At 42.3% G+C, this 15093-nt stretch overlaps 3 protein-coding genes across 3 annotated transcripts in view; 2 read left to right on the top strand and 1 right to left on the bottom strand.

Annotated features, from left to right (window-relative positions):
* Positions 1-6501, top strand: part of LOC135349474 (uncharacterized) — a 72942-nt gene extending 66441 nt beyond the window's left edge. Inside the window, exons 55-63 of the mRNA XM_064547989.1 lie at positions 2308-2557; positions 2760-3218; positions 3408-3518; positions 3925-4155; positions 4387-4770; positions 4870-4986; positions 5100-5393; positions 5685-5771; positions 6035-6501. Of these exons, the coding sequence (XP_064404059.1) occupies positions 2308-2557; positions 2760-3218; positions 3408-3518; positions 3925-4155; positions 4387-4770; positions 4870-4986; positions 5100-5393; positions 5685-5771; positions 6035-6391 (2290 nt within the window). The 3' untranslated portion in view covers positions 6392-6501. The remainder of the gene's footprint in view (positions 1-2307; positions 2558-2759; positions 3219-3407; positions 3519-3924; positions 4156-4386; positions 4771-4869; positions 4987-5099; positions 5394-5684; positions 5772-6034) is intronic.
* LOC135349500 (uncharacterized) lies at positions 272-1494 on the bottom strand. Its single transcript, XM_064548029.1, has 4 exons — positions 1182-1494; positions 1027-1126; positions 707-852; positions 272-539 (listed from the first exon to the last, which is right to left on the bottom strand). Exons 1-4 carry the CDS (start codon positions 1347-1349, stop codon positions 393-395), a joined length of 561 nt encoding a protein of 186 aa, XP_064404099.1. The 5' UTR covers positions 1350-1494; the 3' UTR covers positions 272-392.
* A 41-nt stretch (positions 6502-6542) lies between the features above and the next one.
* On the top strand, positions 6543-13588 carry LOC135349484 (translocation protein SEC63 homolog). Its single transcript, XM_064548006.1, has 15 exons — positions 6543-6739; positions 7197-7299; positions 7544-7658; positions 7934-8221; positions 8283-8391; positions 8561-8655; positions 8833-8983; positions 9261-9353; positions 9799-9947; positions 11205-11352; positions 11579-11745; positions 12204-12635; positions 12808-12906; positions 13011-13115; positions 13352-13588. The coding sequence occupies exons 1-15, from the start codon at positions 6619-6621 to the stop codon at positions 13490-13492; spliced, it is 2316 nt and encodes a 771-aa protein (XP_064404076.1). The 5' UTR covers positions 6543-6618; the 3' UTR covers positions 13493-13588.
* Positions 13589-15093: the final 1505 nt, after the last annotated feature.

The following is a 15093-nucleotide window of genomic DNA, read 5'->3' on the forward strand; positions in this document are numbered from 1 at the left end:
CCTATATAACCACAATATCCGAGTCTATACTGCAGACAATGAAGAGTCTACTTACCTGACTCTTAAAACTAGGCTGGCCAGCTTTCTACTTACTTACATACTAGTAGAGTGATCAGGCAATCTCATTACATCTGCGCAAATTAACATTGAAAGCAATAAACTTGCACCTCTCTTCCTGGTACAGACCACATGCATGCCCACAGGCACATTAGCAAACCAAACATGAACCAGCTATAGTCAAAATACCACTCCCATGCATTATTGAAACGTGTGTCATGTCCTGATTATAATATAGTTTATGTGTTCAATAATTTGCATAATACATAATTATTAGACTAACACATGTCCTGAGTTCTATGCAGTCAACAATGTGGCATATGTATACATAGCTACTAGTTCTGTAGGAGAATCTTTGTGATGTCCAGACGTTCTGTTTTGACACACCCTCCCGGAAATGCACAGTTACCGGGTAGTGGCCAAACATGGAGACCAGTGATGTCATAATAGAAATCATAATATTCCTTAGCACAGCAAGTTAACTGTGTGTGTGCGTGTGGGTGTTATATTGAAAGAAAAGCAAAGCTTAATTAGGCCCATCATCAGAAGTTTTGAGTTAAGTACACCACGATGTGTGATACCCGTAGAGATTACTTTTATAGGCAAAATTAGCTAGACTCGATCCCTATATTGGGGTGTGTTAACGTACATTTTTGATGGCAGCATTGCATGTGGGATCACTGCAGTCTTTGTTGGCACAGGTCTCAATCAGAACTAGGCCAACTTGATAACCAGTAGTGACAGTTGTACTATATTTGAAGCAGTGCTGCTGGTCTTTTGGGTCTTTAGAACAAACTAATAAGATAATATGTCACAGTGAGATACATGACTGTATAACTATATAGCTACATGCAGCCTGGAGTCGAGGCTATACTATACTAGTACACATGTACAACTGTAGAGTGTGAAAACCACAGAATAGCTAGAAGGCAAGGACGTGATATAGGCTTCATGTAGGTATAGCCTTACGTATTTCTGCAAGGGACATTCCACATTTGCCGTTCATGTAGTCATTGGCTTCTTTGGCACAAGCACTGGCACACATAGATGCAAACTGGCTGTCATTGACCTGCGGGTAACAGTATGATGAGGGTCTGTGGTGTCTATATGTAACACAATTATACCTGTTGATTTTTAAAGATTTCCACTATCTTGTTGGAGCAAGCTTCATCTTTGGCTTTAAATTCAAGCCATGCTTCTTTAAGACACTTTGGAAGGTCTTGTGGCCTTGCTGGTTTTCCAACAGCTGTAGCCACACAGAGCAGTAGAGCAAATCCAACAATGGTCTTCATCTTAATTCCTGTTAGTGCAGAGAAGAGTTATGAACTAAGTGTGACTGTTGCTGGCTTTATAATACTCGGCACATGCAGTGGGGTGACATTTCAAGCTTGTAAAAGTATACCTGTGACTAGCAATCAGAACTATAGAACAGTGACTATTGTATATAAGGTATACATGCTCAATCAGAACCACACGCCCCAAGATAAGCAAACCAAACATAACACAGCACACTTTCATAATCACAGTCACATGTTGCAACGAGTCTAGACATATACCATATAGCGCAAAATGTTTGAGGCACTTAAATTTCGTGGAATGGCCTCTATATAAAGCATTTCGTTGAAGCTATTTGGTCAATATAACGTTGTGTCTTCCGTTAGCTATAGCATTATTTTTTTCGTGGACCTATAACGTTTGTGGAGGATTGCTAACCCACGAAAATAGTGAAAACTAACCCCCAGTGGTGGATCCAGGAATTTAAAAGGGAGGTTCCAAAACAGTTCATAAGAAAAGGTCGTCACTTTTCCTAAGCAATGAGCATGCCCATTTTGAGAGCCCTGCCCACATATAAAATCAGCCTAGTAACTACAGATCACGATCATTCAATCAAGCAGCTTGGTAAGTTGATCTCCTGTGTGTTCTTGTGTGAAAGGGGGGTTCCATGGAACCCACGGAACCTGTCTGGATCCGCCACTGAGCCCTTCGAAATGTTGTGCTATACGTACGATACATACCGCTAGACGAATGAAAAACCTTTGTGAATCAGCAGAAAAATTGACCCTTTGCAATTTAACTATTGCGTTTTGGGATCGTGTGTATTTACTAATTTAGCTTTTGCGATTTTATTGTGAATTGATCAACCCTCGCAAATTTCGCATAATTATGTTTGATACTCTCTAGTAATACGGTAGATAACTAGCAATAAAGCTATTCAATGTAATATTGACTCGTGCCCTCTTCTCCGTACAGGTTGGTCCCCATGCACCAACTGCTACTAATGTGTGCCATGCGTCCAGAGAGGTCCACTCAACTCATCACTTCCTTCATAGCCACCGTCCTGGGCTCTGGTCTCAAACAAAGACAGCTCAACTTTGACACCCCGCCTGATCTGAGTCGACTAACCAAGGGCCTAGGGGCTGATACCCTCCCTCTGCTACTGTACAGGGAGGAGCCTCAACTGCTGGTGAATAAGCTGGAGAAAGTTGCTCGCAAGCACAAGGTATATATATAGTCATGTGTGTATGTATTGTTGTAAACTTTCAGTATGTTTGTGTGTATATATACTTCAAAGTGAGTAAGTATGTTTACCTTGTAACAACACCAGCCATTATCGTCAGCATAATAACAACTGTCCACACTAGTACAGTACGTGTATACACACAGTACATGCACTTTACATTGCCCTCTCTATTCCCATGCAGGTAACCATGAGTGTATGCCACCTCCATGGCTCTATTGGGGACTTTGATTCTGCCCTATTGGCCATGCAACAAGCTAGCTCCACTGGACAATGGCTGCTCCTACACCATGCTCAGTCGTGCCCCAAACTAATGGTACAGCTACCCTCTATATTACACAACCTCCCCTCAAGGCAGGACTGGAAACTGTGGCTCTCTGCACACGAAGATTCGACCACTATCCCAATGACGTTACTGAAATCAGTATGTAGGGTGGTACTAGAGTCACCTCTGTCTGTACGAGCTTCTGTTCTGCATAGTTTGAGCAGTACTGCTGGGGAATTGATCACGTCAAGTTCCAGACAAGAGTGGTTACCATTAATGCACAATGTAGCTTTACTGCACGCCACTGTGAGACTCAGACAAGAGGCCTATCAGTTTGCATGGACTGAAGACTACCACTGGAACCACTCACACTTAATGGTATGGTTGATGCTATACGCAATCATGAATTGAAAAATGTTTTAGTCTCCATGCATGGATACATCTGTACATGTATATACAATACTGTGTATATGTGTTCCATGCAGTATCCCTACCCCTAACATTAAGATGTATAGACGCACTGTCCACATACACATGCAAAAATTGAACTGCTTCTCCCCTCTTTAGGATACTCTGAGGTTCCTGGCTAAAGAGTTCCAATATACGGAGATCACAGCCCCTGGTCTGAGCGGGGTGAAGTCCATCTCATGGAGCGGTCTAAGACACATGATTTTAGAGGTGGGTGGGTGTAAATATTGTATGATGGAGGAAATATTTTTCACTTTCAACTTTCAGCAATTAAACCCATCTGAATGGGCTCCCCCTCTTCGTTTAATCAAAGCCATAACTTGAATTCCGTGCATGCAACGAATTTATGATGTTCTAAAAGCTTAAAAGAGGCCTTTCAAGTGGTGTCATCAATGTTCATATTTGAAGTATTTACCAATTAATTTTGATACCATGGATTATAATTGTCCAAGGCCAAAAAAATTAATACCCCAACGAAATGTTGGATTTAAACGTATTTGAAAGGTATATAACTTAAATTAAGTAGGTGCATGGGTGCACTATTGCATGAGAGAGGAAAAATCTTGTTTTGTAGATATAAATATTGCCCTCAACCCTGCCAAAATGCAATACACAGGTGTTCTATGGTTCTGTCATCACTGACCCAGTCGACATGTCAACCTTTGCTGCCTTGACTGATCACTGGATCCACCCTGGTAGCTCACGACGTGAGGCTGGCCGCTATCATATCTCCTCTCAGTTCTTTGTGCCAGACACTCGGCTGTCTGTACTGCTACAGTTGGTGGAGACTGCCACTCCTCCTCTGGCATTCACTGCCGAGCTCTGTGGCTTCCATTACACACCTCTGGTAAGATGTGAGGTGTTTTAGCAGTTAACTTTGAGCGCCTGTAACTCAAGTATTATTAAAGTTTTATTCCGTAGTTCTTAAAGAGCTGTTCTACATGCGTACATTTTTATTCAATTTTGAAGAACCAAACAACATCATTTTCCCTAATGGGAGGCTTATCTTGAGTTTCGCCCAATTTTAAACAATAGTTCTCTGCATAGATAGTTATCTATCTGCTTCTCCACTATATAGATCCAGCTGGGATGGCGTTCATATCTCCTCCCCACACTGTCACAACTCACGAGGCTTATCCTCAACCACAGCAAGCCACTATCTCTGCTCAGTCCTCCCCAGACACTCGGTCGCAACCTCTCCATTACCAGCACCTCTATGAACAGTGCGACCCTCACAACACAATCCAGTACTCAGTATCAGAGTCGGAACAACTACGGAGTTCTGATCGAGAAGCTGCCATCTTTCATTCAAGTTCCATCTCAGATAGCGGAGATGGCTCTCACACTGATATCCAGGTCCGCTCTACGGCAGTTTGTATTCTGTCCTCTTTTACTGAAAGAGCTGTGTCTGCAAAACACTGTGGAGAGGTTATTGGAGGGGATTCCCCAGCCTTGGAGGAAGGTGTGTCCCTGTGTTCATTGTTTTAAAGCGTAATTTAGTGTCGTCATAAAATTTAATACGAACTTGTTCAATGCTCTAATTTCGTTATAATTATTGCAGGAGGTGCTTTCAGAGCGGCTCAAAAAACACGGTGAAAACACACCATTAGGTCTGTTCCTGAAGATTGAGGCCACTCAAATGACAGAGTGTCTAACGACCATTCTTGCTGGCTTACAGGTAATTATAGCTGTGGACATCCTCATAATAATAAACTAATGTACATGCATGTAAACTTTACTAATAAGTCATGAATATATTGATGATTTTACTTTCAACTTTCTTTCGTGCAGGATTTGCAGCAAGTCCTGTCCCCCTCGTCCAGAGGAGACAGGCTGACAACGAGTTCCCCTTGTCTGGTTGACACTGCCCTGTCCCTGTTGACACTCTCTGTACCTTCGGCATGGTTGACTGCTGTAGGCCCCTCCTCTCCCCCCGCTCATTGGCCCCTCAAGGAGTGGGTCCAAGATCTGGGCACACGATACGCGTTTATGGATCGATTCCTGATTGGAGGCCTGGCTAAGACACCCACGTACTGGCTGGGCGCTTTCTTTAACCCTCAGGCATTGTTGAGCATCATTCAACAGGTGCGTGCTATAGCTATACGTATACATGTAGATTCCATGCATGCATGTATGTACATTCTGATGTAAGATAAACTACCATCATGTGAGATAAGTAAATATAAGACTAGTTCCTATAATGCTTTTCTTAGGAAAAATAAACTATGCAAACAACGCAACATTTATTCATCACATGCTTCGATGCATTGATGAATTGATATCCCAGATTATAGCTGTGGATAATGCCGTGACATGATTTTATGTTGTGTTGTTGTGTGCATATGTGTGTCACAATTTCCCACTGTTGTTATTTAGAATGTACTGCGGTCTGTGTGTGTTAAGGGAGGTGCTCTGGAGCAGGTCACATTCCGAGCAGAGCTGACAAGCAGAGACAAGGATCATGTGAGTATATAGAACACTTCAACGGAACACATAATTATCTTAAATTGCCCTTGCATATAATTATTATTTGGCTTATAATTAGTAAAGCTTTTCACCTTATTAGCTGGAATTCTACACTAATTGAATTGACTTGCAGTGTAACAGTGCATGTAGACTAGTGTACAGAGCCTATATGGTGTGCATGGTCCCAGTAGTGGACAATATGTTTTCTCAACATTTCAAGTGAGGGAAAGAGGTTACACTTTGATTGTCTCTCCATGCAGATACGTGATCCTCCCCCGGAGGGTGAACTATTTGTGTATGGTGTTCACCTGTGGGGGTGTGGTTACGAGAAGATGGCCAGTCTGGACCTACAAGACACTCCGCCCAAAGGCCACCCCCCTACCCCCCTACCTGTGCTACACGTGTTCCTGACCACCAAGACCCAGCCGCCACAGCCAGAGCAGCAAGTCAACACACTGGCTATTGAGAACAAAGGCCCCAAGACCTACCACTGTCCGTGCTTTGTTAGTCATGCGGCTAGAACTGACACTGTGTTTGCTCTGACTGTCAATAGCAGTGATGTCACGCCATTCAAATGGACCACTAGGAATTTAGCTTGTACACTGAGACCATTTTAGTGTGTGCATTAGTCATAGTTTAGTTAGTTTTATTATTTTCCATGTTGCACATTAGCAATAAATGTACATGTTCGAATAAAGCCGCGGATTAATTATGAGCTCAATAAAAAGCCGTGACCAGTATGTATTTCGAGTAAAAGCCGCGACCAATTTTCTTCTCCATGCTGGTGCTGTTTATTTAGAATACCTAATCCTCAAGCTTGACCGGCCAAAGAAAAATATCTACAATGGCCAGAGCTAAGCTGGAGTATGATGACAGTGGATCAACCTTCTTCTATTTCTTGATATCATTCTATCTGTTGATACTTCTGCCTCTAACATACTACCTATGGCCGAAGAAGAAAACAGGTCTCCATTCCATTCCACACATGTTGGAACCCATCAATGCACATGCATGCACAATCATTATGTACAGTGATTGTCAAGCATTACGCACCGTCTGTTATAGTTGATTTTTATGTAAACTGGTGTTCTCTTTGGAAGGAAAATTAGACCACATACACTCTATGTATACCGTATAGCGTGTAATTTTCGTGGTTGGAGGTCTGACCACGAATATTTTACCCACGAATGAAGCGACCTTGCCTACCTTTACCTGCAGTGCAAGCTCCAACCACGAAAATATTACCCACGAAATGTCTCAATATTGCTGAACCACGAATATTTTGTCCCCCGAAAATTACCCGCTATACGGTATTCATTATAGCATATAAATTTATAAATTTTATTTGCCCCGCAAAAACATCTATTTTTCTGGTACTATAATTGTACGGTACATCATTATTGTACCCCCCCCCCCCTACAGAGAAGCCCCCTGACTACCTGGTGTGTCAGTGTGGGCCTTGTGTGAGTAAGAAGGCTCTCCTGGACCGGGAGAAACCAAGCAACACGTACAAGAACATTGCCAAGTGAGATCACATGATCGTCATATAATTATAGTATCATATTGATCAGTGAAAATAGCGTTCCTATTATTATATTGGGACATTGTTAAGCCTTGTGGAGCAAATGGCCTTGTCTTGTCCCCAGGCCGATTTTCTTTAAAACGGAACATAGTGTTCAAATTAGCCGTCTGTATACTATAGCAAGTTTTGGCTAATAGTTAGAATTTGTGTTTTGTGTTGTACCAGATGCCACTCCCCCTCCCTCCAGGGTTGCTCTACTGGTGGTGTTGTGGGCTCTCCTAGTGTTCATGGTGTACAAGGTGGCCACTGCTGATCACGAGTATCAAGAGTACGACCCCTTCGAGATACTGCAGCTAGACCCAGTGAGCCACACCCACTGCGATATAATTATGTACTCCAGTTTCAGTTGCAATTTTTCTGCAACAGATGTAACAATATTTTGTCAGTTGTATCCATTTAAAGGGAGCGACTAGAGAAATTGGTGATTAATGTAATTTTGACACTGATTTTCAAGGTTTACCATGTAGCAGACTAGCAGTTCCAACTTGGTAGAATATACATGCAAAACAAGCAGTATTGAATGAATGCCCTCCCAACCGCTCCCTGTATTGACTAAATGCCCCCACCAACCCTGCAGAGTGCGACCATGAGTGAGATCAAGAAGCAGTACCGCAGACTGAGTAAAGTGTATCACCCGGATAAGCAGGGCGGGAACCAGGAGATGTTCATGAAGATAGCCAAGGCCTACGAGGCGCTCACAGACGATGTTTCAAGAGAAAACTGGGAGAAATATGGAAATCCTGATGGTCCACAAGCGGCTACGTTTGGTATAGCCCTGCCATCGTGGATTGTGGAGAAGGACAACTCCATCTGGGTGTTGGTGCTGTACATGGCTGTATTTGCTATTGTACTACCTGTTATAGTGGTAGGTGATGGTTACTCTGGCTAGTTGCTCTGTCTCCATACCTCTCTCTGTGTGTGTGTAGGGTGTCTGGTGGTACCGCTCCATCAAGTATGGCTCTACCAATGTACTGCTGCAAACTTCTCAAATATACCTCTATTTTATGGCAAGGAGCAAATCAATCACTCCAAAAAGTATGCTATAAAATACAGTGTCTTAGAAAAGATCATAATTATTATACTTATACTTAAACAGTACGCCATTACTTGCTAAAAATTGCTTATATAATGATTGCTTAATGATGTTGATTTTTCATCTGGTCACGTGACGTGTTACGACGTGTCGTGTTTTGTATTGTTGCAGGAGTTGTGATGATTCTGACAGCAGCTTTTGAGTTCAACTCTGACCAGTCTCCATTAGTCAAGAAGCGCCCCTCTGATGACATGGAGCTCAGTGAGGTACTGTACCCTGTGAAGTACTAGCCCCAATATTGCTCTGTGTCGTACCTTATATAACATTGCTAGTGCTAGAGGAGCTTTTTGTATGATGATTATATTCAACGTATCTATAAATTCATTTTAAAGATATTGTTTTCATTATAGACTAACATGTATCTTATACTCTCCCTCCTCCAGATAATTCAGTCAAAGGCCCTGCCCCATATCGACATAAAGACAAAGGAGAATCCATTTGGTGCCCCATATGCTGCCAAGGCTCGTATCCTGGTCCACGCCCACCTCGAGAGAATGGAGAGGTTCCGACTGAGACCAGACACGCTGGCAATAGGTAAGGGGGCGGGGCACTTGTAGTGTCATAGGGGAAAGTCCCTACATTACACCCCACCTTAAATTGTATGCTTACCCATGGGCCTCGCACACTGTTTACAGAGTACTAACCAAGGAAATTTCTGTATAAAATGTTGATTTCTGAGATTGCATCTGGTGCACTACTTTAACTACTGTTATCTGTACAGTACAGACTGCTAACCCCCCACCTACCCCCCCCCCCACACACACACACACACACACACACACACACACACACACACACACACACACACTAGATCAGCAGGCTATTCTGAAGTTGTGCCCTCAACTCATACAAGAGATGATCTCAGCTCTCATCCAGTACTGGGTCTACTGCAAGCAGAAGCAGAGTGAGTAGCTAGCTTGTGTTAGGATGGCTTTGTTGTTTCCCTCCAATGGAGAGAGCTGCTCTCATACTATGAGTATCTATGAGTATACATTCTCTAGGCTACTACTTTTTACAGGGTTGGTATTGCCTGACAGATTAATATTAGTGTAGAGTATGCACTGGTCTAAACAGTGCAAAGATGCTCTTACTCTATGAGCATACATTCTCAAGGCAGGCTGAATAATATAGTGGTCTTTTTGTTTTTAGGTATTGCCTGATCAAGCAAATATTTAATCCTTGTACATGTATTGTAGAGCTAAATTGAATAATGGTTTGGGGACACTTTCAGCTGCCATAACCTTCCGACACTTTCAGCTGCCATAACCTTCCGAATTCCGTGTATTCATATGCAGAAACAGAGCTTGTCTAAACAGTACAGTATAACCTAACCCTTGCCCTACCCCCAGCCCAACCCCCACCCTCTGTGGACGTGTTTGAATGCATCATGAGTGTGAGTCAGATGATGGTCCAGGGCATGTGGGCTAAAGGGTCCTCTCCGATACTGCAACTACCGCACATATCACACAACCAACTCAAGCACTTCAGGACCAAGAAGGTACCACTGGCCCTGCCATAACTTGATCTAATTTATGATTTTCTGAAAGTTAAATTTTTCGGGGCTCTAATTTGTCATTTTTAGGCCTTGGACCATGTGCTATAATTATTATTAGTGCTGATCACATGATCTCCAGCCAATCAGCTTATCTGAAAGCAGTCAGGTGACCATGGATTAAATAACTTAATCCACACTAAGTGTGCTTTAAGTTGGTTAAGTGTGCTTTAAGTTGGTTTGTTAATGCACACTTTTTATCAAACAACCATAATACAAGCAGATTGAATCTGAATGTCATCATAATTATAATAATAATACAAGCATAATACAAGCATAATACAAGCAGATTGAATATGTACACAAGCAAAGCTGAAAAGTATTAGAAAGTTGAATGTTATTGTTTCGACTTGTTTCATGTGTACCAAATTGCTGACTTGATCATAGCATTGTTTTTTCGTCTGAAGAAATAGGCTCAGCTTGCTTCGAAGATGTACATACCTGTACCTAAGCCAGATCCATATAATCGTTTCATCAAAGGTGCTTCGAATATCATAGCTTTCCAAAAGAGCAAACCAGATACTCATTGCCATATAGTTTGCGCACAAAATTTCCCATCCAGTAAGCCAGATCAGCTGGAGGCATATCCAGTAGTGGGATCGGGACTGTTGGTCAGCAGGAGAAATAAGTCGAGAACATGCCCAGTCAGTCCAGATAGCTTTAGATCGTATCTCCTTCTCCTCTGCATCAGTTACTGGATCTACAAACCTACTAAAACTTGCTATTACGTCTAGCTAGCTAGCTAGCTACCAGCAACTGATTTAAAATGTAGCTAGATCTAGCTGCCACGAGGCTAGAGCTCACGTGACAGCACTAAATCCTTTAGAACATACCTAGCCAAGTCACGTGTTTTAATGCTGGTGCACTCGGATGGCCTCTCGGTTACGTAATGCACTCGGCTGTGCCTCGAGCACCACGTTAACCTCGAGGCCATCCTCGGCACGCAGATTAAAACACTTAATCTTGGCTAGGTGTGTTTTAAATAATACTTAGGGGATTATAGTTGAACATCTTTCAACAGCCATAACTTTTAGTATTGTGATCCATTAGGAAGAGACATGTGTTCATCATTTATCATTTTCGGCCTTATGTCGTGTATACTATAAATGGACCATTATCCATTGTCCCATTTCCCTTCTTTTCATAATTATAAGTTGCTTGCTATACACTGTACATGTACCTTCCCCCTTCCCTCCCCTCCAGCGTAACATAACGTCACTGGATGAGTTTGTAGCCATGAAGGACACTGAGAGGCGACTGCTAGTGAGGGCTCTCTCTGATGAGGAGTACTACAATGTCATGGCCGTGTGCTCCATGTTTCCACATGTAGAGCTGATCACGGACATGCATGGTGGGTGGGGGAAGTCCCTTCTTATGTAGGGGAGCGGGGCGAAAGTAGGAGAATACCTTCTTGTAGTTGGGGGATTCCCCTTGTTGAACTGCCATAGGGGTGCCCCCCTAGACTTGTGTACGTACATGTACTATACTATGTTGTGTGTGTAATTATTGCCTACTGTACAAGTGGTCATCATACATGTACTTCAAAATGTAAGATGACGTTTATTCTCCTATTACAGTGGTTGATGACTTCACTAGTAAGAAGATCACGGCTGGTTCCCTAGTCACCGTCTCTGTTACCATGACGAGGGTGGACCTATTTAAACACCATAACATAGACATGGAGAAATTGACTTCCTCTAGTGATCACGACACACCCCCACTACCCCTCGATGGGGCAGAGATGGTAAGTCATAATTCTGGTACATACCGTATACTACAATATTGACATTGGCGATTTTTGCAAGTATACTGATACTGTTGCAAAGATACCACCGATTCTTGTATGACATCAAGATCCTTGCCAGAAATCAAATATTATTGTCAAATTCAAATTTTCTCATTCGCAAAGGGTTTTCACTCACAAAACATTCTACTAGTATACAATCAGGGTTTCATCTAGTGGGGGGTGGGGTGAACCTTCCCCCGCAAAATGTTGTAGAATGATGACATCATCACATTATAGTACTGTCTCTATGATGTGCAATACGTAACTAGATCTACTGTGATGCACTAGCATATATACTAGGGGGTGTGGTCAACAAATGTGGGAGTGGCCAAACATTTTGCAGCGTGCAATCAAACCTTCCCCCCCAAACTGTTAATCCTAGAGGAAACCCTGACAAATACTGACCCCCCACATAGGTTCCTGTTGAGACTGTGGGAGGTCCTGAGGAAGACGGAGCAGAGGAAGAAAAGAAAGACAAGTTAACTAAAATTTGGGAGGCTAACAAGAAAAGAAAGAAGGGCAAACCTGCCAAAAAGAAGACCACAAATCCTAAGAAGGTTAAAAAGAGTAAAGTTGTGATTGTAAACACACCTGAAACACCTCCCTCTGGGGACGAGGCTAGCGAAGATGGTGGCCATGGTGATGGTGGCCACGGCAATGGTGATGATATCCAAGGTGATGGTAGTGACCATGGCGATCGCGATGTTGTTGAAGGCAGTGAGGATGAGGAGGCACCAAAGGACGATGAAGAAGATTGGGACCGTCTCCAGAAGAACATGAAGAAACAGAAAGAGCTTGACCAACGAGCAACTGACAGTCACCCAGTACATGGCCCCCACTTCCCAACAGTGAGTCAGTATACTCTCTATAATTGTGGCTTTTGCAGGGTTTAAACTTGTTCCTTTTTTGTCCATTGTCGATGTGTCTGTAGTAGCTTCTAGTGTCCATGTACCACTGCATAAGTCTGTGTGGGCATGTTCTCCACTGCCTGTGCTTCAGACGACACGTTGTTCCCTGTAGGAGAAGCAAGAGTGCTGGTGGCTGTATATAGTGAATCGTAAGAAGAGAGAGTTAGTCTGTCCACCGCAGAGGATTGTAGGCCTCAAGGAAAAATTCTCAGTAAGATACACCCTCTTCACATAATACCCTAAGGAAAAAGAGTTGTGTCATGATTTGTCTTAACACTCCCCCCCCCCTACACACACCCACACACACACCTCTAGACTGACCTTCAATTTGCTGCCCCCGAGAACCCGGGTACATTGCGCTACTCTATCGTCCTCAACTCTGACTGTTATCTAGACCTCTCCTTCCAACAAGAAATCGAAGTGAGTCTCAATTTCATGATGTGTGTTCTCCTACCAGCACAGCACAAAATAACCTTGATGTTTGATAATGCTTCTGTACACGTACAAGCATCAGTAAGTTTAGTTCACAAAAATTGCATTGGCAGCATAATATTATAACAAATACAATCGTTACCAGGTATGCATTGTGGTTTAGGGTATGTGTTTTCTATATACTACAGTGATTGAAATCCCCCCCCCCCCACCCTTTTGTACAGGTGGTGGTTGACGCTGCGGTGGTAGTGAGTGGCACTGACCAATGGAAGGACTTGGAGGAGGATGAAGAGGAGGAGGGGGTTATCGAGGAGACAGACTCAGAGGGGGGAGCGGTCTCAAGCTCTGAATACGAGGATGACTAAATTATCACATGTATACATACATACATACATACCAGCTATATAATTATAGATTCAATTGTTCTTTTACTGTTTGTATAATTATTTAATAACAGTCCATTTCATGGTGCTAAGTTATAGAAAAGACATGTAGGACTTATAGATAATGAAAGCATCATGGAGGTGCAGTATATAGCTATATCAGTGTAGTTATTATAAATACACACAATGACACCGATTATTGTTGTGTTTGAATAGTGATACCGGTGGCATCAAAGGAGAAGATATAGATGCATCTCAGTATTCAAAGAGCATGGCCCGCAGACTAGAGATCTAGTAATGCTAACATGTATTGTGAATAGCTGTATGGATAATAGATATGCTATTAGGTGGGCTCTGTACAGCAGCAAAGAAAGACTACAGCTATCCAAGCGATCCAAATTTCAGCAAACAATGCATGGTCGATCTTTTTGACTTCGGTGATATTTTCTTTCGCTAATGTCAGGTACTTTTGATACACACACAATCATGTGCTCACGTGCAGTAAAAGCAGACTGATTTTTAATTATGCCTATATGTATATAATTATATCTAGTGCTCTTAATTGATTTTGCCTGTAAAGGATTATGACCTCCATAGATATACAGAGAGTTGGGTGCATTACTTAGGGCTTCGGGGATTCCATATACTCCCAGGTCAACCGTGGTCAAACTGATGGTAGAAAGGGGCTGGACATTAACGTGGTGGAGTCTGTCTGGCTGCAAGGAATCACTGGGAGTGGTGTGGTCGTGTCTATCATGGACGATGGTGGGTTGGTATAATTAAAGGGATAGTATATTATAGGCTCTCTACCAATCCGGGTCAGAAAAGATGTATGATACCTTAAGGTTATTATTATAGACGGGTAGTAATTTTAGGGTTTTCAGATTTTTCTCTGTTTTTGGGAGATTTGTAGCAAATTCATTAGCACAATATTTGTCAAAAGATGGTTGAATGGAAAGTTTGGAGTCAGATACAGATGAAAAAGGGCTACCTTGCTTAGCATATACTCTCAAAAGTACATTTCATTAGAAAAAATGCGCATGCGTTGCGTGGACTTAATTAGCGTTAATTACAAATTCACTAAAATTAGTACCTGTTTAAAATAGTAACATTAAGGTACACCAAACACCAATATACGAGTTGAACCACTTATATATACCATGTAGGCACGCGTGTATATCGCGACAAAAAATTGATCCTTGAGCTTGTTAGTGCAATGATAATACCAATCTGCTATATTCGCATGGATACACACAGTACGTCACTGGCATGCAGTGTGCATAATTATACTGATGTTCCTTTTAGCTTGTTCAGTGTGCCTAAGGCAACTCAGATACAGGTATATATGTATAGTAGGTATTTTGTTGCACATATGTAGGTTGGGATTGCTAGACAGCAATAATTACATATAATTATACAACTGACTAGACATAATATAAAAATTCCCCATGGCAAGATGTCCAGGCATGCTTCTGTTTACAATGAGGTGGATAGTGTAATCTCATAACTGTGCCCACGAATGCTGTGACAGTCATGTTTGTGTTCTGTGGTCTCATTATCAGTGATACTAAGTTTTCCCACAA

Source organism: Halichondria panicea, chromosome 16 (assembly GCF_963675165.1).
Source record: "Halichondria panicea chromosome 16, odHalPani1.1, whole genome shotgun sequence".
Lineage (NCBI taxonomy): Eukaryota > Metazoa > Porifera > Demospongiae > Suberitida > Halichondriidae > Halichondria > Halichondria panicea.

What these genes read in the sequence shown, in the direction of transcription:
- LOC135349500 (XM_064548029.1), bottom strand. Translation starts at nt 1,349, where the DNA reads ATGAAGACCATTGTTGGATTTGCTCTACTGCTCTGTGTGGCTACAGCT. An exon ending in AAATCTTTAAAAATCAACAG is followed by an intron (nt 1,127 to 1,181) that starts GTATAATTGTGT and finishes TGTTACCCGCAG; the next exon opens with GTCAATGACAGCCAGTTTGC. An exon ending in AATGTCCCTTGCAGAAATAC is followed by an intron (nt 853 to 1,026) that starts GTAAGGCTATAC and finishes TTATCTTATTAG; the next exon opens with TTTGTTCTAAAGACCCAAAA.
- LOC135349484 (XM_064548006.1), top strand. Translation starts at nt 6,619, where the DNA reads ATGGCCAGAGCTAAGCTGGAGTATGATGACAGTGGATCAACCTTCTTC. An exon ending in CAAATCAATCACTCCAAAAA is followed by an intron (nt 8,392 to 8,560) that starts GTATGCTATAAA and finishes GTATTGTTGCAG; the next exon opens with GAGTTGTGATGATTCTGACA. An exon ending in ATGGCCCCCACTTCCCAACA is followed by an intron (nt 12,636 to 12,807) that starts GTGAGTCAGTAT and finishes TGTTCCCTGTAG; the next exon opens with GAGAAGCAAGAGTGCTGGTG.